General features: G+C 50.2%; 1 protein-coding gene across 1 annotated transcript in view; it reads right to left on the reverse strand.

Annotated features, from left to right (window-relative positions):
* APBB3 (amyloid beta precursor protein binding family B member 3) overlaps positions 1 to 23,659 on the reverse strand; it is a 246,464-nt gene that overhangs the window by 51,227 nt on the left and 171,578 nt on the right. The window contains exons 8-9 of the mRNA XM_073650614.1: positions 2,604 to 2,718; positions 1,560 to 1,647 (exon numbers count right to left, since the gene is read on the reverse strand). Of these exons, the coding sequence (XP_073506715.1) occupies positions 1,560 to 1,647; positions 2,604 to 2,718 (203 nt within the window). The remainder of the gene's footprint in view (positions 1 to 1,559; positions 1,648 to 2,603; positions 2,719 to 23,659) is intronic.

The following is a 23,659-nucleotide window of genomic DNA, read 5'->3' on the forward strand; positions in this document are numbered from 1 at the left end:
TGGAAATGGCGGGAATCGCTTCCCAGTGGCGGGAAACTCTGCAGATGGCGGGAAAAAGTTGTTAATGGCGGACACCCGGCGGGAATCGACTGGTGAAGGGGTCCGATGGCGGGGACCCTCCGGAACCGGCAGGAGACTTCTTTTTGAGGTAAACTCGTTCTTTCTTTCAGGCACGCAGTACCCGGTTGTTGTGGGCACGTAATCCTGCCGACTACGCCAAAGTTGACGCGCCCCCTGGGCCATATTCTTTAGGGGGAATATCCGGAGCCGGATCAGATGGGAGTTGTAGTCTTCCGAGTGGCTGTGACCCGGTCCGTGCCCAGGGTGTCAAACTGAGTTGTATGTGGCAGTCCTACAGATGTTGCTAAGTTCTTAATGTCGACTACGCCACCCGTTGTGTTGCGGTCACTGTGGCCGCCGCTGCAGCAGGGTCCGCTGAGGCTGATGGTGTAGGTGCAGCTTTGATGATATAACCCCCAACGGGTGGGGTATAGCCTCAGGGGGATCAGGTGCAGAGGATGGGGGTTGTGGTGATGCAGTGTAGACGGCAATCAGAGACAGAGTCGGGTTATGCAGTTTAGGATGTTTACTCACTGCTGATGTTCTGGTCACTCCAGCTTCGAGTGACCTCCCGAGCCGTGCTGCGTCCACCAGGTTCTGGATCCAGCCAACCCCCAAATAAGTCCGGAGCGTGACCCTGAGCTCTCCTTCTGTCCGTTCTCTGGCCGTCCCCACTATTGATCCACCCAGGTCCAGCTCCCTCGGGCCTTCTGTTGGGAGACCCTTGGCCTCGGGTTCCCTGACCCTCCACGTGGTATGCCTTCGTGGTGGATGTGGTGGGTGACCGTGACAAACGCTGCCCACGGTCTCCGGTCTCTGGCTGGGGTGTGTTTTTGCCCCCACCAGCTTGGGTTCCGGTACCCTGTGCCGACTCTTCACCCGGGGATTTAAGTTGGGTTCTTGGAGTCCTTTTCTGCTGTTTCCCCCTCTGGGTCTCTCTCTCTCTTCTCCTCTCTCACTCTGGGTCTTTCTTCTCCTCTGCTCGCTGACTTCCTCTCTGCAACTGACCCTGTTCTTAGTTGGTGCCCACCTTATATACACCCTCTATGTGTGAGCTCAGGTGACCAGCACCCAATGAGCTCCTATCTTTACCCAGGCTGCTCCCCCTATCTGCCCCTACACTACTTGGGATGTACCACCCCCCTCCCACTCCAGCCAGGAACAGACTCGGTCGTACCTGCACATTTCTAAGTGGGAGTACCGTCGGTCTGCTCCTCGGAAATGGGATGTATGTAGTGCATGCAGCCTACCGAGCTCAGTTCCACACTCCTTCCTTACTCGGGAGTGGAATATCACACCTCTGGGTTGAGGTGCAATACCCCTGTAGCAGCCGAATCCTCAGGGTGCTACATATACGCAAAACAGTAAGATATTTTTAATCGGAAGTGCTTGCAAAATTGATTTATTTCTTATTTTAGAGCAGTCAAGCATCATGCATGGTTCGGACTTGTCTTGTTTTGTACATTACAATGTTCTACTTATTTCAGACTGTTACACACCTTGTACGGGTAAGTCCTCCGGGGAGATTGTCTCTAAGGTAACAGACCGGGTGATGGTGTTATTGGCCACTGCTCTTTCTGCCATGATCTGTAAGGACGTAAGTTACAAGATTTACTACAATACGGTATAAATTAACAGTGCAGTCATTCCTATGCAACGTCATAAAAGAAATTCTCCCATATCGGACGTTTGGTGATCGACCCCATATCTATCAGATATTTTCGGAATATCCAATGGACATGCCATCAATGTTTGAGATAGAAATATCCTTTAACCATATTAATATATGAACATAGGTAAATAATTATACAGGCTAATGTTATAGGGGTTTTCACACCATATGATTTCCATATGCACTAATAGCAAATATGGAAAGGGGCTAGGGTTAAGACACAGATACAATTGAATATAATTGTGGAGGAGGGACCGCTCAGATCCCTGCTCCACCATTCCGGCTGCATAGAGACTGAAAGACCTACAAGTCACATGACATTCTCAGGGAATGTGAATGTGCAGCAGGGACAAAGTCAGTAACAGGGGAGCAGGAATAGCAAGTGGGATGTCTGTGTGGGTATCACTGGGGTAGACTCCATACAGTGTACGTGGAGCAGTATCATGTTATGTGGGTGATACTGTAGGGGCATCATACTGTGTAGGGAGTTCTGGGGCATCCTACTGTAGGGGAACTGTAGAGGCATCATACTGTGTAGGGTGTTCTGGGGCATCCTACTGTAGGGGAACTGTAGAGGCATCATACTGTGTAGGGTGCTGTGGAGCATGGCTATCTAATCCTGATATTAAGATGAGCATTAACTAGAACTAGACTAAAAAATACTCATTTGAATGTCAGGCAGGAAAAATTTCAAAAATGATTATGCAGCCATTCTGGCATGAATTGTCACAGCCTCATCGGCTCATTCACCGGCCTCATCGGGTCTAAGAGATCTATTTAATAATATGTGCTGTTTGTATTGTGTAATCTGTTGAAAGACCCCTTTAATGTTTCCTAAAAGGTGAACCAAATATTAAGGATTCCTGTTTACCTTGGAGCACATGTCATGGAGGGCGCTGGCAATGGCCTTGGCTGGGACATCACAACGGAACACGTGGCACTTCAGCATGCAGGTATCTTTGTCATTAGCCACAAATGCAAAGTCCCTAAAACAACACATTATTATAATTAATAATATTATAAGAGCAGAAGTACATGTGAGCAGCCTGCGTGGCCTAAACGTGCTACCATGGACTGTAGCATATCTGGACTTGTCTCCCATTGAGCACATCTGAGATGTCATTGGTCAGCAATTGCAAAGGAGCTGCCAGCAGCGGATCTTGATGATTTCCCCAAGTGAAGAACATTCTTCAGACAGCCATTAATAACCTCATTGATAGCAGCTAAGGCTGTAAATGTGCGTATATCCGCATGTGGCACTCATACACATTGCCAGCCTTAACTATGGGTAACCTGTTCGATCGCACATGGGCGCCGGCCACTAGACTACAGTGGGCAGAATCTCTGACTCACATCACCAGAGCTGCAGCCAATCACTGAGCTCAGCAGCTCATGTCATCTACATGGGTACAGCCACTGAGCTCACTGATGTACAGACCAATAGACTATAATGGGTGTGAAAAGCATAGATAGAACACGCACGTGAAAAACTTAGATGGAAGATAATGAGGTTGGGTCATAACACTATAGAGAAGGAAGAGTCATGCCCTTTCACCCAACCCCTTTATATCATGTTCTTTTCCTGTTTTATCTTGGATATAAATCAGTTTCTCACTGTACTGTGGTCTGAGGAAGACACTTGTTCAGTGCTGAAACGCGCATCCCTATACATTTTTGAGTAAACTTTTTCTTTGCAAGCAAATACCTACGCCACAATTATATTATTTCTCAGCAGCGCTTTTAAAGATCTCCCAATTTTTTTTAACCTTCTTTTTTTTGGTTATCTTAGAGGAAGATCCTCTGCTTTATTAAGTAGCGCAGAAAGGCACTGCTGACATGAATGGGTGCCATGTAATAACTTCTTCGCAGAAAAATGTACAGCTTACGCCAGGTTTAAGTACAGATAGTGATAATCAGCTGATTGCCAGAAGAAGCCCAGGTGAAAGGAGGAGCATTCTCGCGGTAAACTGCCCCTTTCCCAATATCTTGCAACAGCTGGTCACTGGCTGAAATGGGTCACATGCCTGGGTGGGAATGCAATGACTATAGCGGAAAGTGGAGGCCATCAGAGGACCCAGATATGTCAAAACCAGAGTGACAGGGTTGCTATTGCGAGCATGGCCTCTTTTCTTAATTTACATAATTTTAGATTGTTTTCAAAATTATTTTGCCTGGCCAGAGAACTTTAACTCTCTCTTCAGTTTTTTTTAAACCAGAACCTTATGGAAATTGACATAATATTATTTATTAATGGATATTTTTCATGGATGCTAGGAAAAGGCATAAACTAAGCAAAATATTTGCACCCAATCTATATCTTTACCCTGTGCTACTGTGCACCTTAGGCCCTCCTCACATGTCCGTGTTTGCTGTTCATGTGGCATTCATTTTTTTCACGGATGCCACACATACCCATGGCAGGTGTTAGGCATTAGGCAGCGTTCACACAGGTAATGCAGTGCAGTTTTTATTGATTTCCTCAGCTTGCACAGCACAAAAACAAACTCATAAACATGAATCACTAGCCTTGACCAGGCTCTAACTAAATAAAACAGACACTGGCTACTCATACACTGCTGAGCTAGCCTCAGCTCGGTAACACAAAACTTCTATTGTCCATAGCAACCACTGATACTTGCTGTTTTCTGCACACGGCCTGTGCAGACTCTTATCAGAGATGAATTCTGGCCTGTCTCTCTCTTGAGCCCCAAGACACATCCAGTCTGGTCAGCTTCCCTGAGCTGACTGACTAAGGAGAACAGCTAACCTGGTTATATGCAAGGCTAGCCAGGTAAACCTGTACAGCTAGGATTTAATCCTAGCCTACCTGGCTTTGTTACACCATTATAACATATGCTGCTGTGTACATGGTCATTTTGTACCGGGAACACGGATGACAAGACCAATACAAGTCTATGGATCCATGTCACGTACAGAACACAGATGGCGTCAGTGTGCCATCCGTGTGCTCTGTGTTTAACACTGCAAAGTAAAGGAGAAGCTTTGTAATTTATTTTTCTTTTGCCATACTGAAAAACACTGATGGCACACTGATGACACACTGATGGCACTGGTACTGTTTTTTCCAGCACCACTTTTATACGGATATGTGAAGGAACCCTTACAGACTATCCTGTTCAGGGAAACTGTGCTCTCAGGCCGGTTTCACACATCCTGATATTTCCGGTACTGGAAAAAACAGTATCGGAGATATCCATGTCTGTGTGCACCTGTATGGCATATGTGTGGCATACATGTGGCACACGTGTGGCATGTGTGGCACACGTACCAGCACTTGGGAATCAGTTATACAGTTAGCGCTGTTCCCAAGTGCCAGGTGCTGAAAGCTGCCCTCATCATGGTCCCCTGATTGCGTTGCGATCAGCGCTAGCAAGGGACAATGATGAGAGTTGTATTCTGCTCCCGCTGTGTCCTGGTGTAAAAGTAAGAATAATATAAAAAATCCTTACACTCACCTGTCTGAAGATGTCCCCCAGAGGTAATCCACCTGACTGCTCACGCCGAAAAGCTGGGAATAATGACTCACTCCAGCAAGCAGCCCCAGTCACTCACTGAGCTCAGCACACAGCAGGGGCCCGCTCGCTGGAGCGAGTCATCCTCCCCGGCTCCTTGGCGCGAGCGATCTGATGGGATACAGCAGGGTAAGTATAAGGATTTTTTACTTTATTCTTATTTTTACATCAGGACAAATTGGGAGCAGACTACTACTCTCATCATTGTCCCTTGCTTGCACTGATCGCAGGCAGGGCACAATGATGAGGGCAGCGTTCAGCACCCGGCGCTTGTGACTCGCCCCCTGGGCCGTGGGGCACTCGGATCTGGGCAGTAGGGGAACGATGGGAGTAGTAGTGGCAACCCGGTTCCGTGGCTCAGGGTGGTCAGGCCAGTGGTAGTCCGTTATGTGCTGTTGATTATGTCCAACTACGCCACCCGTGGATTGCGGTTATTAGGAACCGCCGCTGCATGCAGACCGCTGGGGCTGATGAGGTGTGCAGCTGGGATGGTGTGACACCCCACGGGAAGAGTGCGGCCCCAGGGCAGTATAATGGATAGTGGGAGTGATGGTGGTGAGAGTCCCAGTGCCGTTAGTGCTGGAGGAGCAAGGAGCACACAGACAACAGGTTGCAGTCCAGGGTCTTTACTAGAACAGGTAAACTGACCCACAAACAGTCCCGGCTAGGAGGGGACCTGGATGTCTGAGAGCAATGGGGAAATTGGCCCTGGTCAGGGTGAGGGTGTAGGCCTACCGTGCTTTCTGCGCTCCTTCTGGCTATCTCCTCCTTATAGGGTAACAGCCCACGTTACCGAGCTCTCCGTGTATTCTCGCCTGTATGGCCTGCGACGTGGGTTCCTTTCTGCTCCCGGCCTGGTATGGCTTTACTGGTCCCTTCTGTTGTGGCAGGGCCTCCAGGCTTCTTAGGCCAAGGAATATACAGTCCCCTGCGGACTGGTTATCTGCTGTAGGATGTGGAATCCTCCCAGCCTCAGACACCAAAGTCTGGTCAATTAAGTCCTTTAACTGCCAAGACAGGCTCTCTTCGCCTCTTGTCTCTGGCTTGTGGCTCTCCTCCTGCCACACTTCCTCTTAGGTGCAATACAACTTTCTGTCCCTGCTCTGCTCCGGGACAAGTCTCAGTACTGAGACAGGTCATCCAGTTCTCTCTAACCCTGCCCCCAGCACCAGCTTTTATAGGGGCAGCCTGCTCCCCCTACTGGCCTGAGAAAGGAGGTACTGCATGCTAATGTTCCCCTGACTAGAGAACCTCCCCCCTGCTCTCAGACACAGCTTTATTACATTTTGTGGCATCCAGGCCAGGGTGACACACTTGGGAACAGAGCTAACAGCACCGCTGATTCTCAGGCGCCAGTATGTGTCATCATGTCATCCGTGTGCCCCGTGTGTGGGACGTTTTGCGGCCCGTGTTGCGAGAAAAAAACTGACATGTCAACGTGTTTTGCCCACGGACACACAGACCGTGGAAACACACTGAGATGTGCGCAGGTATGTGTCACCGGTACGTGTGGAAACTGTCACCACACATACCGGACACAATGACGTGTGAAAGAGGCCTCAAGCAGACTCTGTGTTTTTTTTCCCCTTCATGACTGTGCAGATTTCCGATTAAGCTCACTGCCCAATTATAGAAAGAAATGAGCAGTCGTTCAGCAGCTGCACAGTTCTATCTCCCTGCATTCATCTCTATGATCTATATAAGGAGTTAACAGGAAGCAGAACTATGAATCAGTTTAGCTTCCTGCTACTAACCATGGGGTCACTGGGAGGAAGTAGAGGGGGGCATATGAAGGCGTCAGTAAAGGGGAGGCATGGAGAACAATCTGTATAGATGGGGAGTTGGGTTGCCAACTGTCCGTAAATTTATGGACCGTCCGTAAAAACCTGGGCTTTTCTCTGCTGTCCGTAGCGTCCAGCAGAAAAAAGCACCGTCCGTGAATTATCCCCCACCATAAAGTTTGTACTGCAAATGTGCCATATATACACCCGCAGCGTGTGCCCAATGTGCCCTATATACAGCTGAAATGTGTGCCCAATGTGCCATATACTGTATATAGTGCATTGTGTGCCCAATGTGCCCTATATACAGCCGCAATGTGTGCCCAATGTGCCATATATACAGCTGCAGTGTGTGCCCAATGTGCCCTATATACAGCTGCAATGTGTGCCCAATGTGCCATATACTGTATGTAGCGCATCGTGTGCCCAATGTGCCATATATACAGCTGCAATGTGTGCCATATATACAGCTGCAGTGTGTGCCCTATGTGCCATATACTCTATATAGCGCAGTGTGTGCCATATATACAGCCGCAGTGTGTGCCCTATGTCCCATGTACTCTATATAGCGCAGTGTGTGCCATATATACAGCCGCAGTGTGTGCCCTATGTGCCATATATACAGCCGCAGTGTGTGCCCTATGTGCCATATACTCTATATAGCACAGTGTGTGCCATATATACAGCCACAGTGTGTGCCCTATGTGCCATGTACTCTATACAGCACAGTGTGTGCCATATATACAGCCGCAGTGTGTGCCCTATGTGCCATGTACTCTATATAGCGCAATGTGTGCCATATATGACGCGCCCCTGGGCCTGCTGTGTCGCGCAGCGTCTCGCGCACGGGGGCTTACCCGGAACCGGATCAGATGAGGGTTGTAGTCTCCGAGTGGCGGGGACCCGGTCCGTGCCCAGGGAGTCAACTCAGTGTGTGGCAGTCTTGATAGATGTTATTTGAGTGTCGACTACGCCACCCGTTGATTTGCAGCTATGGAGCTGCCGCTGCAGGGCAGACCGCTGAGGCCGGTGTAGAATTGTGCAGCGTGATAGTATAACCCCCAACGGGAGGGGTATGGCCTCAGGGCAGCCGACGTGGAAGATGAGGGTAGCAGGAACCACTCAGAGACGGTGCGGTGTAATTCAGGGTCTTTACTGGTAACAACGATAGACCCTCCCGGAGTACTTGCTAGCGAACGGGGCCTGGTCAGTCCTTGAGCAGATGGGATCTCCCCTGGCCAGGCGGAGTTGTAGGCCTCCCAAACTGACTGTACTCTTCTGGCTACCTTGCTAGAAGCGGATATAAGTAGCCCACGTCCCTGAGTGTACCGTGTGGTGCTCACCCGTATGGCCGGTGACTCGGGGCCTTCTAATGGCTTCCGCTCCACGATGGCGGCGCTGGTCCCACGCGTGTGACCGTGCCTTCGGGTTTCTGGGCCTGAGGACCTGAAATCCCCTGCCGGTCGGCTTCTGCTGCTGGGTAAGAGTTAGTCCCCACAGCCTCGGACGCCGGGTCCGGTAAGAAAGCTTCTCAGTCAGGGCGAGCTCTGCAGCTGCCAGCCCCTGACTTGTAGTAGTATTGCTCCCACTGAGCTTCTGCTGTTTCTTCCTGTGACTGTTTCTTGTCTCTACTCTCCTTGACTGACTAACCCTGCTTCAGCCCCGGGTTTATATAGGGGAAGGTCTTCCCCTCCCAAGACTGGGCAGGAGGTGTGGCATGCACAGGATCCCTGGCCAAGAGACCTCCCACCTGCTCTCAGACATAACATTGCTTGTTACTGTGGAAACCAGACCCCTGGGGTGCCACATTCCCCCCTAGTGAAATTTAGTACTCCGGGACTAAACATATTTTAGAAAAACATAACAAGATATAACAATAACAATACAATAAAGAAACACATAAAGGTGGTCACGGCATGTCCGTAACCGGGTGCAGTCTTTGAAGAAACAAAGGTGTCCATTTCACCAAAACAGGGAGACGTAACCAGGTAGGGGTCTGTCCTACCCCGAGTCCTTAACAGTCTCTAGTCCATCCTGGGTTACGCTACAACTAATTGTACAAGGATTCCCGGTAGATCCACCAAGGATTCCTAAAAATAACTAGAAACACAAAATTATACACAAGCAACAATACACAGGTAAACATAAATAAAACAATTTATACACTTTAAATCCTCCAGCGTGCGGGTAACTGGCCTCTAGTGGCCCTAGTGGACCTACGGAGCTGACTGTCTAGCCCTGAACTACAGGGTGTAGGAGCTGTCAAGGGTAAACTGGGCAGCTGTCTACCGGCTCTTTGGCTCACTAGGGATATGGCAGGCTCACTGCAAGCAGAGGGTTGATCCTCCTGGTCTGCGGGTGTGGGGTCTTCTGCCTCCTGGACCGGCTGTTCTTCCAGCTCTACCTGTTGCTCCGTAGGTGCTTGGGATGCTGGTTGGAGGAAGGTGAGTACGGGTACCACAACTGCACCATCGACTTGAGTCCAAGACCGAGGGAAGTCCCCGAGCACAGTACTAACCATATCTTCCCTTTCCTCTACGGGTCGATGGTCTTCTTGTTCCTCTTCAGGGTTCCTCAGTTGTTCGGGACACTTCTTCAGGTGGTCCCGGGATACAATGGCTGTAGTTTCCCCTCCGTCTTTACTGATGGTACAAACCTTCGGGTTCTCGTGGCTTGAGGGCAGTACGGTGTACGGGTCCTTCTCCCACTGGTCGTCCAACTTGTGGAGCCGTCTCTTCCTCTTCAAGACCTGCTCTCCGGGTACCAGGGGAACAGCGGGAGCATACTGGTTGTAAGTTTTCTCTTGTCTTTCCCTAGCCTGACAGAGACTTCGCTCCACGCTCTCCTGTACTCTCCGGTACTGCTGTTGCCTCTCTGTGTCCCAGTCTGCTTCTGGTGAAGTGTCCTCGGGTGTCAGGACTCCCATTTCCAGGTCAACAGGTAACTTACCAGGTCTTGCCCTCATTAGGTAAGCCGGGGTACAGTTGGTGGAACCTACCGGGATGTGGTTGTATAGGTCCACCAGATCGGGCAGCTTCTCAGGCCACAGACTGCGTTCTTCCAGGGGCAACGTTTTCAGAAGATCCATTACCACCTGGTTCATTTTCTCACAAAGTCCATTAGTTTGCGGATGATAGGGTGTCGTCCTTATCTTCCGGCAGCCATACAGAGTGCAGAATTCTTGGAAGACCTCCGCTTCAAAGGCAGGTCCCTGGTCTGTCAACACTTGGTCCGGGTACCCGTGTGGACGGCAGAAATGCTGCTGGAAGGCTCTCGCTGCTGTTCGAGCTGTTAAGTCCTTGACGGGGACGACAACCAAGAACCGGGAGTAGTGATCCACGATGGTTAGTGCGTAGACGTAGCCACTTCTGCTTGGGGTCAGTTTTACATGATCCAAGGCTACCAGTTCCAACGACTGCCGGGTGACGATGGACTGCAGGGGAGTCTTCTGGCTGGCACGGTCCTTCCTTCTTAGGTTGCACGGGCCACAGTCTCTGCACCACTTCTCAATGGTTCCCCTCATGCCTACCCAGTGGAATCGCTCGCGCAGCAGGAACTCCAGCTTCTTCCACCCGAAGTGTCCAGCTCCGTCGTGGTATGCCTCCATCACCATGGCTGCGTCTCTTCGTGGCACCACTACTTGCCAGAGTAGTTCATGCGTCCGGGAGTTAACCATTCTGCGGCACAACTTCCCCTTGTAAAGGAACAGTCGACTCCTCTCTGCCCATAGTTGTTTGGCTTCCTCCGGAGCGTCTGGTTCAAGGCAAGCCTCCGGGCGAGTCAGCATCTCCTTCACCAGTCGGACGGCAGGGTCGCTGTCTTGCGTTTCCGCCCAGTTGTAGTGAGGTAAGGGGTTCAACGTAGCAGCCTGCTTACTCCTTACCCGGTGGGAGTACTGGATAGTCCCATGACGGTGGAACGCAGGGAGTTCAACTTCTTCCAGTCCCTCCGGATCTTCTCCTTCGTCCGGCAGGTTGGGCATCCTGGACAGGGCGTCCGCGTTGGTATTGGAGCGTCCGGCCCGGTATTTGATTGTGAACTCGTAGTTGGACAGACGGGCCATCCACCTCTGCTCCAGGGCACCGAGTCTTGCCGTGTCCAGGTGTGTCAACGGGTTGTTATCCGTGTACACGGTGAACCGGGAAGAAGCGAGGTAATGCTTAAAGCGCTCGGTGACTGCCCATACTACGGCCAGGAACTCTAGCTTAAATGAGCTGTAATTCTCGGGGTTCCTTTCGGTGGGTCGCAGCTTTCGGCTGGCGTAGGCGATTACTCGTTCCTTCCCCTGCTGGATCTGGGACAGTACGGCTCCTAGCCCGATGTTACTGGCGTCGGTGTAGAGGATAAAGGGCTGGCTATAATCCGGGTATGCCAGGATTTCGTCCCCCGTGAGGGCCATCTTCAGCTGGCGGAAGGACTCTTCTTCCAGCTCCTCCCATTTGAAGGGCGGCTTCTGGTTCTTGGCCTTCCGGGACTGGCCTATCAGGAGGTCCTGCATAGGTGCTGCCTTTTTGGTGAAACCGGGAATAAACCTTCGGTAGTAGCCTACCAACCCGAGGAACTGCCGCACTTCTTTTACGCTGGAGGGGCTTGGCCATTCCTTAATTGCGGTGATCTTATCAGGGTCGGGAGCCACTCCGTCAGCGCTCACCACGTGTCCCAGGTACTGCACCTTTGGTTTCAGGAGGTGACACTTGGAGGGTTTCACCTTTAGGCCGTAACTCGCCAGAGCTTCGAACACTTCCGCCAGGTGTTTCAGGTGGTCCTCATACGTCTTGGAATATACGATGACATCGTCCAGGTACAACAGGACCGTCTCGAAGTTTCTGTGGCCCAGACAACACTCCATTAGTCGTTGGAAGGTTCCTGGTGCGTTGCAGAGTCCGAACGGCATGCAGGTGAACTCGCTAAGTCCCATCGGGGTGGTGAATGCGGTCTTCTCCCGGTCCGCCTCTGCTACAGGAACCTGCCAGTACCCGCTAGTGAGATCCAAGGTAGAGAAGAAGTTAGCAGATCTTAAAGCAGCCAATGACTCCTCTATCCTTGGTAAGGGGTACGCATCCTTGTGTGTGATACGGTTGATTTTCCGGTAATCTACACACATCCTCATGGTGTTGTCTTTTTTTCTGACTAAGACTAGTGGAGCTGCCCAGGGGCTACAGCTATCCCTGATCACCCCAGCCTCCTTCATGTCTCTAAGCATCCCCTTGGCGTGTTGGTAGTGTGCAGGGGGTACGGGTCGATACCTCTCTTTTATGGGAGGATGGTCTCCCGTGGGGATGTGGTGTTCTACCCCCTTGACTCGCCCGAAGTCTAACGGGTGTTTACTAAACACTCTCTCGTACTCTTGAACCACCCGATAGACTCCCTGTTTCTGATGTGAGGGAGTGGAGTCAGTACCCAAATGTAGTTGCTGACACCAGTCCTCCATTGTTTTCTTAGAGCCGTTACCTTCCTCCGGGTGAGATGGAGGCAAGGGTTCCACAGATTGTATAGAATTTTGGTTAATGGTATATAATTTGGCTAGCGTGGCATACCGGGGCAGGTACACTTCCCTCTTCCCGATATTGATTATGCGAACGGGCACCCTCCCATGGCGTACATTAACCACCCCCCGTGCTGTCAAGATGGTGGGCCTACTGTCTGAGTAAACTGGTTCTACCATTGCCTGGTAATCTCTACCTCTCAGACCAATAGCTGCCCGGCACCAAATCATCATTTCACTTTTTGGGGGCATGGCAATAGGAAAAGGATCACACATTCTTACGCTACCAATCTCACCGCCGGAGAGTTCCACCTGTTGCCGTCGCATCAGTGCCCGGATCTCTTTCTGGAGCACCCGCTGCTCGCCGGAGCTGGCGTTCTTGGCAACCTGCTGTAAAAGGAAAATCACCTCTGCAAGACAATTTTCAATTACATTAGTTCCTAGAGTTATTTTTGGGTGACTCTCATGTTTGTCAATATCTACAATGATCAGTCCCTGTGCTGCCAGTTCGACTCTACCGATTTTGATGGTCACCTCTTTAAATCCGATCTGCGGCACGGGCTGGCCATTGCTGGCGATGATACTCAAGTCGTCGTCAGGGTAGCGGGTAATATCCGAGTCATTCCAGTACTGCTTAAAGAGCACGTACGGGATGGTGGTGACCTGTGACCCGGTGTCCAGTAGGGCACTCATGGGAATGCCATCCAGTACCACAGGCAAGACTGGACGTCCTCCCACATATCTGTCGCGCCAGTTCGATGGGCCTGGTGATCTTTTTCCTGGGGGTTGGCCCTCTACCCCAGGTTGTGCCCGTTTAAAAAACAGTACCTTGCCATATGTCCGGGTTGATTGCAGCGGCGGCAGATGGGTCGTCCGTCTTCGCTGTATCGGTCACTGGGTCTTCCTCTGGCCGGTGGGGTCCTCCTTGGTCGACGCCACGGGATGTCCTCCGGTCCGGATGCCAGCTGGATCTTCCCTGGGGTGGAAACCTGTAAAGACTGCACAGTTCGGGTTAGCGCAGCAACGCTCTTAGCTAGCTCTTGGACCTGATGGTGTAGGTCTGGAGCCGGGTCATTGTCCAAAGCCTGCGCATCAGCTCCCACAGGCCCTGCCGACAAGGGCGCCGCCTCCTGGTGGTAAGTGATAGCTGGGCGCCTGTGGGTCACAACGCCACCCGGTGCCGGTTCTCGGAGCACCCGGATGGCTCTGTCCTTGAACTGTGCAAAGCCCAGATGGGGATCCTGTAAGGCCATTGCCCGCAACTGGGTTCGGTGGGCATTACAATATAGTCCCTCTATAAATTGTTCGGTCAACAGCCTGTCCTCGTTTCCCACTCCATCAGGGTCGGTCTGCTTAATGGCCCTCAGGGCCTCTTGTAGGTTTAGTGCATAGTCCCTTATACTCTCATGCGCTCGCTGCTTGCACCCGTAGAATCTAAGCTTAATCTCGGCTGAGGTGCGGGTATCAAAGGTATCCTTCAGCCGGGTTAGTATCCCTGCGACAGTCTTCCTCCCAGGTGGCCAGGATTTTACTTCCCTTTTGGCTGCCCCGGTTAGTTGGGCCACCAGGATGCTCACTTTTTGCTCTTCTGTGAGGGGGTACACCTGGAAGAGGCTATCCAGCTTTTCTCTAAAGTCATGCAGGGTATGTGACTCCCCTGAGTACTGGGGTAGCCAAGCTGCTCCCGGGATATAGGGCATGGTGAAGGGCATAACTGCAGCAGCGGTGGCGCTGGCGGGGGTTGAGGCAATGAAGCTCTCCTCCGTATCCGACATCTTCCTCCCCCCTAGTGGACCGTGGCCTACCTTGCGATGATCCTGTTCCGTAGGCCGCGGCTCCGCAGTAGATCGTCAGGGTTGAGGACCTTCCGTCGCGCTCCGGTGACGTCGGCGTCTGCTGGGCTCCTTCCATGACCTTACGCAACGTCCGGACGTGAGGCGGGGCTTCAGTTCTCGCGCGCTTTCGGAGTCCACGCCCCTCTTCTTCCCGCGCGGCGTCCTCAAGATGGCGTCCAACGGCGGGAAAACTCCACGGATGGCGGGAAGAAGGCTGAAGATGGCGCCGGATGGCGGGAATCTTCACAGATGGCGGGAAGAAGGCTGAAAATGGCGCCGGATGGCGGGAATCTTCACCGATGGCGGGAAAACTTCACGGATGGTAAGTTTTAAAAGTCTCTTTTTCAGGCACGCAGTACCCGGTGGTTGCGGGCACGAAATCCTGCCGACTACGCCAAAGTTGACGCGCCCCTGGGCCTGCTGTGTCGCGCAGCGTCTCGCGCACGGGGGCTTACCCGGAACCGGATCAGATGAGGGTTGTAGTCTCCGAGTGGCGGGGACCCGGTCCGTGCCCAGGGAGTCAACTCAGTGTGTGGCAGTCTTGATAGATGTTATTTGAGTGTCGACTACGCCACCCGTTGATTTGCAGCTATGGAGCTGCCGCTGCAGGGCAGACCGCTGAGGCCGGTGTAGAATTGTGCAGCGTGATAGTATAACCCCCAACGGGAGGGGTATGGCCTCAGGGCAGCCGACGTGGAATATGAGGGTAGCAGGAACCACTCAGACGGTGCGGTGTAATTCAGGGTCTTTACTGGTAACAACGATAGACCCTCCCGGAGTACTTGCTAGCGAACGGGGCCTGGTCAGTCCTTGAGCAGATGGGATCTCCCCTGGCCAGGCGGAGTTGTAGGCCTCCCAAACTGACTGTACTCTTCTGGCTACCTTGCTAGAAGCGGATATAAGTAGCCCACGTCCCTGAGTGTACCGTGTGGTGCTCACCCGTATGGCCGGTGACTCGGGGCCTTCTAATGGCTTCCGCTCCACGATGGCGGCGCTGGTCCCACGCGTGTGACCGTGCCTTCGGGTTTCTGGGCCTGAGGACCTGAAATCCCCTGCCGGTCGGCTTCTGCTGCTGGGTAAGAGTTAGTCCCCACAGCCTCGGACGCCGGGTCCGGTAAGAAAGCTTCTCAGTCAGGGCGAGCTCTGCAGCTGCCAGCCCCTGACTTGTAGTAGTATTGCTCCCACTGAGCTTCTGCTGTTTCTTCCTGTGACTGTTTCTTGTCTCTACTCTCCTTGACTGACTAACCCTGCTTCAGCCCCGGGTTTATATAGGGGAAGGTCTTCCCCTCCCAAGACTGGGCAGGAGGTGTGGCATGCACAGGATCCCTGGCCAAGAGACCTCCCACCTGCTCTCAGACATAACATTGCTTGTTACTGTGGAAACCAGACCCCTGGGGTGCCACATATATACAGCCGCAGTGTGTGCCGTATGTGCCATATACTCTATATAGCGCAGTGTGTGCCATATATACAGCCGCAGTATGTGCCCTATGTGCCATATACTTTATATAGCGCAGTGTGTGCCATATATACAGCCGCAGTGTGTGCCCTATCTGCCATATACTCTATATAGTGCAATGTGTGCCATATATACAGCGGCAGTGTGTGCCCTATGTGCCATATACTCTATATAGCGCAGTGTGCCATATATACAGCCGCAGTGTGTGCCATATACTCTATATAGCGCAATGTGTGCCATATACTCTATATAGCGCAATGTGTGCCATATATACCGCCGCAGTGTGTGCCCTATGTGCCATATACTTTATATAGCGCAGTGTGCCATATATACAGCCGCAGTGTGTGCCCTATGTGCCATATACTCTATATAGCGCAATGTGTGCCATATATACAGCTGCAGTGTGTGCCCTATGTGCCATATACTCTATATAGCGCAGTGTGTGCCATATATACAGCCGCAGTGTGTGCCCTATGTGCCATGTACTCTATATAGCGCAGTGTGTGCCATATATACAGCCGCAGTGTGTGCCCTATGTGCCATATATACAGCCGCAGTGTGTGCCCTATGTGCCATATACTCTATATAGCACAGTGTGTGCCATATATACAGCCACAGTGTGTGCCCTATGTGCCATGTACTCTATACAGCAGTGTGTGCCATATATACAGCCGCAGTGTGTGCCCTATGTGCCATGTACTCTATATAGCGCAATGTGTGCCATATATACAGCCGCAGTGTGTGCCCTATGTGCCATATACTCTATATGACGCAATGTGTGCCATACATACCGCCGCAAGGTGTGCCCTATGTGCCATGTACTCTATATAGCGCAGTGTGTGCCATATATACAGCCGCAGTGTGTGCCCTATGTGCCATATACTCTATATAGCGCAATGTGTGCCATATACTCTATATAGCGCAGTGTGTGCCATATATACAGCCGCAGTGTGAGCCCTATGTCCCATATACTGTATACAGCGCAGTGTGTGCCCAATGTGCCCTATATACAGCCGCAATGTGTGCCCAACGTGCCATATATACAGCTGCAGTGTGTGCCCTATATGCCATATACTGTATAAAGCGCAGTGTGTGCCCTATGTGCCATATACTGTATATAGCGCAGTGTGTGCCCTATATGCCATATACTGTATAAAGCGCAGTGTGTGCCCTATGTGCCATATACTTTATATAGCGCAATGAGCCATATATACAGCCGCAGTGTGTGCCCTATGTGCCATATACTCTATATAGCGCAGTGTGTGCCATATATACAGCCGCAGTGTGTGCCCTATGTGCCATATACTTTATATAGCGCAGTGTGTGCCATATATACAGCCGCAGTGTGTGCCCTATCTGCCATATACTCTATATAGTGCAATGTGTGCCATATATACAGCCGCAGTGTGTGCCCTTTGTGCCATATACTCTATGTAGCGCAGTGTGCCATATATACAGCCGCAGTGTATGTCCTATGTGCCATATACTCTATATAGCGCAGTGTCTGCCATATATACAGCCGCAGTGTGTGCCCTATGTGCCATATACTTTATATAGCGCAGTGTGTGCCATATATACAGCCGCAGTGTGTGCCCTATCTGCCATATACTCTATATAGCGCAGTGTGTGCCATATATACAGCGGCAGTGTGTGCCCTATGTGCCATATACTCTATATAGCGCAGTGTGCCATATATACAGCCGCAGTGTGTGCCCTATGTGCCATATACTCTATATAGCGCAATGTGTGCCATATACTCTATATAGCGCAATGTGTGCCATATATACCGCCGCAGTGTGTGCCCTATGTGCCATATACTCTATATAGCGCAATGTGTGCCATATATACAGCCGCAGTTTGTGCCCTATGTGCCATATACTCTATATAGCGCAATGTGTGCCATATATACAGCTGCATTGTGTGCCCTATGTGCCATATACTCTATATAGCGCAGTGTGTGCCATATATACAGCCGCAGTGTGTGCCCTATGTGCCATATACTCTATATAGCGCAGTGTGTGCCATATATACAGCCGCAGTGTGTGCCCTATGTGCCATATACTCTATATAGCGCAGTGTGTGCCATATATACAGCCGCAGTGTGTGCCCTATGTGCCATATACTCTATATAGCGCAGTGTGCCATATATACAGCCGCAGTGTGTGCCCTATGTGCCATATATACAGCCGCAGTGTGTGCCCTATGTGCCATATACTTTATATAGCACAGTGTGTGCCATATATACAGCCACAGTGTGTGCCCTATGTGCCATGTACTCTATACAGCACAGTGTGTGCCATATATACAGTCGCAGTGTGTGCCCTATGTGCCATGTACTCTATATAGCGCAGTGTGCCATATATACAGCCGCAGTTTGTGCCCTATGTGCCATATACTCAATATAGCGCAATGTGTGCCATATATACAGCCGCAGTGTGTGCCCTATGTGCCATGTACTCTATATAGCGCAGTGTGTGCCATATATACAGCCGCAGTGTGTGCCCTATTTGCCATATATATAGCCGCAGTGTGTGCCCTATGTGCCATCTACTGTATACAGCGCAGTGTGTGCCCAATGTGCCCTATATACAGCCGCAATGTGTGCCCAACGTGCCATACATACAGCTGCAGTGTGTGCCCTATATGCCATATACTGTATAAAGCGCAGTGTGTGCCCTATGTGCCATATACTGTATATAGCGCAGTGTGTGCCCTATATGCCATATACTGTATAAAGCGCAGTGTGTGCCCTATGTGCCATATACTTTATATAGCGCAGTGTGTGCCCTATGTGCCATATACTCTATATAGCGCAGTGTGTGCCATATATACAGCCGCAGTGTGTGCCCTATGTGCCATATACTTTATATAGTGCAATGTGTGACATATATACAGCCGCAGTGTGTGCCCTATGTGCCATATACTCTATATAGCGCAGTGTGTGCCATATACTCTATATAGCGCAATGTGTGCCATATATACCGCCGCAGTGTGTGCCCTATGTGCCATATACTTTATATAGCGCAATGTGTGCCATATATACAGCCGCAGTGTGTGCCCTATGTGCCATATACTCTATGTAGCGCAATGTGTGCCATATATACAGCCGCAGTGTGTGCCCTATGTGCCATATACTCTATATAGCGCAATGTATGCCATATATACAGCCGCAGTTTGTGCCCTATGTGCCATATACTCTATATAGCGCAATGTGTGCCATATATACAGCTGCAGTGTGTGCCCTATGTGCCATATATACAGCCGCAGTGTGTGCCCTATGTGCCATATACTCTATATAGCACAGTGTGTGCCATATATACAGCCACAGTGTGTGCCCTATGTGCCATGTACTCTATACAGCACAGTGTGTGCCATATATACAGCCGCAGTGTGTGCCCTATGTGCCCTGTACTCTATATAGCGCAATGTGTGCCATATATACAGCCGCAGTGTGTGCCCTATGTGCCATATACTCTATATAGCGCAATGTGTGCCATACACTCTATATAGCGCAATGTGTGCCATATATACCGCCGCAGTGTGTGCCCAATGTGCCATCTACTCTATATAGCGCAGTGTGTGCCATATATACAGCCGCAGTGTGTGCCCTATGTGCCATATACTGTATACAGCGCAGTGTGTGCCCAATGTGCCCTATATACAGCCGCAATGTGTGCCCAACGTGCCATATATACAGCTGCAGTGTGCGCCCTATATGCCATATACTGTATAAAGCGCAGTGTGTGCCCTATGTGCCATATACTGTATAAAGCGCAGTGTGTGCCCTATGTGCCATATACTGTATATAGCGCAGTGTGTGCCCTATGTGCCATATACTCTATATAGCGCAGTGTGTGCCCAATATGCCCTATATACAGCCGCAGTGTGTGCTCTATGTGCCATATACTTTGGGCACGCACTGCACTATATAATGTGACCTATATACAGCCGCAGTGTGTGCCCTATGTGCCATATACTCTATATAGCACAGTGTGCCATATATACAGCCGCAGTGTGTGACCTATGTGCTATATACTCTATATAGCGCAATGTGTGCCATATATACCGCCGCAGTGTGTGCCCTATGTGCCATATACTTTATATAGCGCAGTGTGCCATATATACAGCCGCAGTGTGTGCCCTATGTGCCATATACTCTATATAGCGCAGTGTGTGAAGTATATACAGCTGCAGTGTGTGCCCTATGTGCCATATACTCTATATAGCGCAATGTATGCCATATATACAGCCGCAGTTTGTGCCCTATGTGCCATATACTCTATATAGCGCAATGTGTGCCATATATACAGCTGCAGTGTGTGCCCTATGTGCCATATACTCTATATAGCGCAGTGTGTGCCATATATACAGCAGCAGTGTGTGCCCTATGTGCCATATACTCTATATAGCGCAGTGTGTGCCATATATACAGCCGCAGTGTGTGCCCTATGTGCCCTGTACTCTATATAGCGCAATGTGTGCCATATATACAGCCGCAGTGTGTGCCCTATGTGCCATATACTCTATATAGCGCAATGTGTGCCCTATGTGCCATATACTCTATATGACGCAATGTGTGCCATATATACCGCCGCAAGGTGTGCTCTATGTGCCATGTACTCTATATAGCGCAGTGTGTGCCATATAGACAGCCGCAGTGTGTGCGCTATGTGCCATATACTCTATATAGCGCAATGTGTGCCATATACTCTATATAGCGCAATGTGTGCCATATATACCGCCGCAGTGTGTGCCCAATGTGCCATCTACTCTATATAGCGCAGTGTGTGCCATATATACAGCCGCAGTGTGTGCCCTATGTGCCATATACTGTATACAGTGCAGTGTGTGCCCAATGTGCCCTATATACAGCCGCAATGTGTGCCCAACGTGCCATATATACAGCTGCAGTGTGTGCCCTATATGCCATATACTGTATAAAGCGCAGTGTGTGCGCTATGTGCCATATACTGTATATAGCGCAGTGTGTGCCCAATGTGCCATCTACTCTATATAGCGCAGTGTGTGCCATATATACAGCCGCAGTGTGTGCCCTATGTGCCATATACTGTATACAGCGCAGTGTGTGCCCAATGTGCCCTATATACAGCCGCAATGTGTGCCCAACGTGCCATATATACAGCTGCAGTGTGTGCCCTATATGCCATATACTGTATAAAGCGCAGTGTGTGCGCTATGTGCCATATACTCTATATAGCGCAGTGTGTGCCCAATATGCCCTATATACAGCCGCAGTGTGTGCTCTATGTGCCATATACTTTATATAGTGCAGTGTGTGCCCTATGTGCCATATATACAGCCGCAGTGTGTGCCCTATGTGCCATATACTCTATATAGCGCAGTGTGTGCCCTATGTGCCATATACTTTATATAGCGCAGTGTGCCATATATACAGCCGCAGTGTGTGCCCTATGTGCCATGTACTCTATAAAGCGCAGTGTGTGCCATATATACAGCCGCAGTGTGTGCCCTATGTGCCATGTACTCTATATAGCGCAATGTGTGCCATATATACAGCTGAAGTGTGTGCCCTATGTGCCATGTACTCTATAAAGCGCAGTGTGTGCCATATATACAGCCACAGTGTGTGCCCTATGTGCCATATACTTTATATAGCGCAGTGTGCCATATATACAGCCGGAGTGTGTGCCCTATGTGCCATGTACTCTATAAAGCGCAGTGTGTGCCATATATACAGCCGCAGTGTGTGCCCTATGTGCCATATACTCTATATAGCGCAATGTGTGCCATATATACAGCCACAGTGTGTGCCCTATGTGCCATATACTCTATATAGCGCAGTGTATGCCATATATACAGCCGCAGTGTGTGCCCTATGTGCCATATACTCTATATGACGCAATGTGTGCCATATATACAGCCGCAAGGTGTGCCCTATGTGCCATGTACTCTATATAGCGCAGTGTGTGCCATATATACAGCCGCAGTGTGTGTCCTATGTGCCATCTACTCTATATAGCGCAATGTGTTCCATATATACAGCCGTAGTGTGTGCCCTATGTGCCATATACTTTATATAGCGCAATGTGCGCCATATATACAGCCGCAGTGTGTGCCCTATGTGCCATATACTCTATATAGTGCAATGTGTGCCATATATACAGCCGCAGTGTGTGCCCTATGTGCCATGTACTCTATATAGCGCAGTGTGTGCCATATATACAGCCGCAGTGTGTGCCCTATGTGCCATATACTCTATATAGCGCAATGTGTGCCATATATACAGCTGCAGTGTGTGCCCTATGTGCCATATACTCTATACAGCGCAATGTGTGCCATATATACAGCTGCAGTGTGTGCCCTATGTGCCATATACTCTATATAGCGCAATGTGTGCCATATATACAGCCGCAGTGTGTGCCCTATGTGCCATATACTCTATATAGCGCAGTGTGTGCCATATATACAGCCGCAGTGTGTGCCCTATGTGCCATGTACTCTATATAGTGCAGTGTGTGCCATATATACAGCCGCAGTGTGTGCCCTATGTGCCATATACTCTATATAGCGCAATGTGTGCCATATATACAGCTGCAGTGTGTGCCCTATGTGCCATATACTCTATACAGCGCAATGTGTGCCATATATACAGCTGCAGTGTGTGCCCTATGTGCCATATACTCTATATAGCGCAGGGTGTGCCATATATACAGCCGCACTGTGAGCCCTATGTGCCATATACTCTATATAGCGCAGTGTGCCGTATATACAGCCACAGTGTGTGCCCTATGTGCCATATACTCTATATAGCGCAATGTGTGCCATATATACTGCCACAGTGTCTGTCCTATGTGCCATGTACTCTATATAGCGCCATGTGTGCCATATATACAGCCGCAATGTGAGCCCTATGTGCCATATACTCTATATGACGCAATGTGTGCCATATATACTGCCGCAAGGTGTGCCCTATGTGCCATGTACTCTATATAGCGCAGTGTGTGCCATATATACAGCCGCAGTGTGTGCCCTATGTGCCATCTACTCTATATATCGCAGTGTGTGCCATATATACAGCCGCAGTGTGTGCCCAATGTGCCATATACTGTATATAGCGCAGTGTGTGCCCAATGTGCCCTATATACAGCCGCAATGTGTGCCCAATGTGCCATATATACAGCTGCAGTGTGTGCCCTATGTGCCATATACTCTATATAGAGCAGTGTGCCATATATACAGCCGCAGTATGTGCCCTATGTGCCATATACTCTATATAGAGCAGTGTGCCATATATACAGCCGCAGTGTGTGCCCAATGTGCCATATACTGTATATAGCGCAGTGTGTGCCCAATGTGCCCTATATACAGCCGCAGTGTATGCCCTATGTGCCATATATACAGCCGCAGTGTGTGCCCTATGTGCCATATACTTTATATAGCGCAGTGTGTGCCCTATGTGCCATATACTCTATATAGCGCAATGTCTGCCATATATACAGCCGCAGTGTGTGCCCTATGTGCCAGATACTCTATATAGTGCAATGTATGCCATATATACAGCCGCAGTGTGTGCCCTATGTGCCATATACTCTATATAGCGCAGTGTGTGCCCTATGTGCCATATACTCTATATAGCGCAATGTGTGCCATATATACAGCCGCAGTTTGTGCCCTATGTGCCATATACTCTATATAGCGCAGTGTGCCATATATACAGCCGCAGTGTGTGCCCTATGTGCCATATACTCTATATAGCGCAGTATGCCATATATACAGCCGCAGTGTGTGCCCTATGTGCCAAATACTCTATATAGCGCAATGTGTGCCATATATACAGCCGCAGTGTGTGCCC

Source organism: Phyllobates terribilis, unplaced genomic scaffold (genome assembly GCF_046119375.1).
Source record: "Phyllobates terribilis strain yellow unplaced genomic scaffold, ASM4611937v1 Scaffold_10__3_contigs__length_209671492, whole genome shotgun sequence".
Classification (NCBI taxonomy): Eukaryota; Metazoa; Chordata; class Amphibia; order Anura; family Dendrobatidae; genus Phyllobates; species Phyllobates terribilis.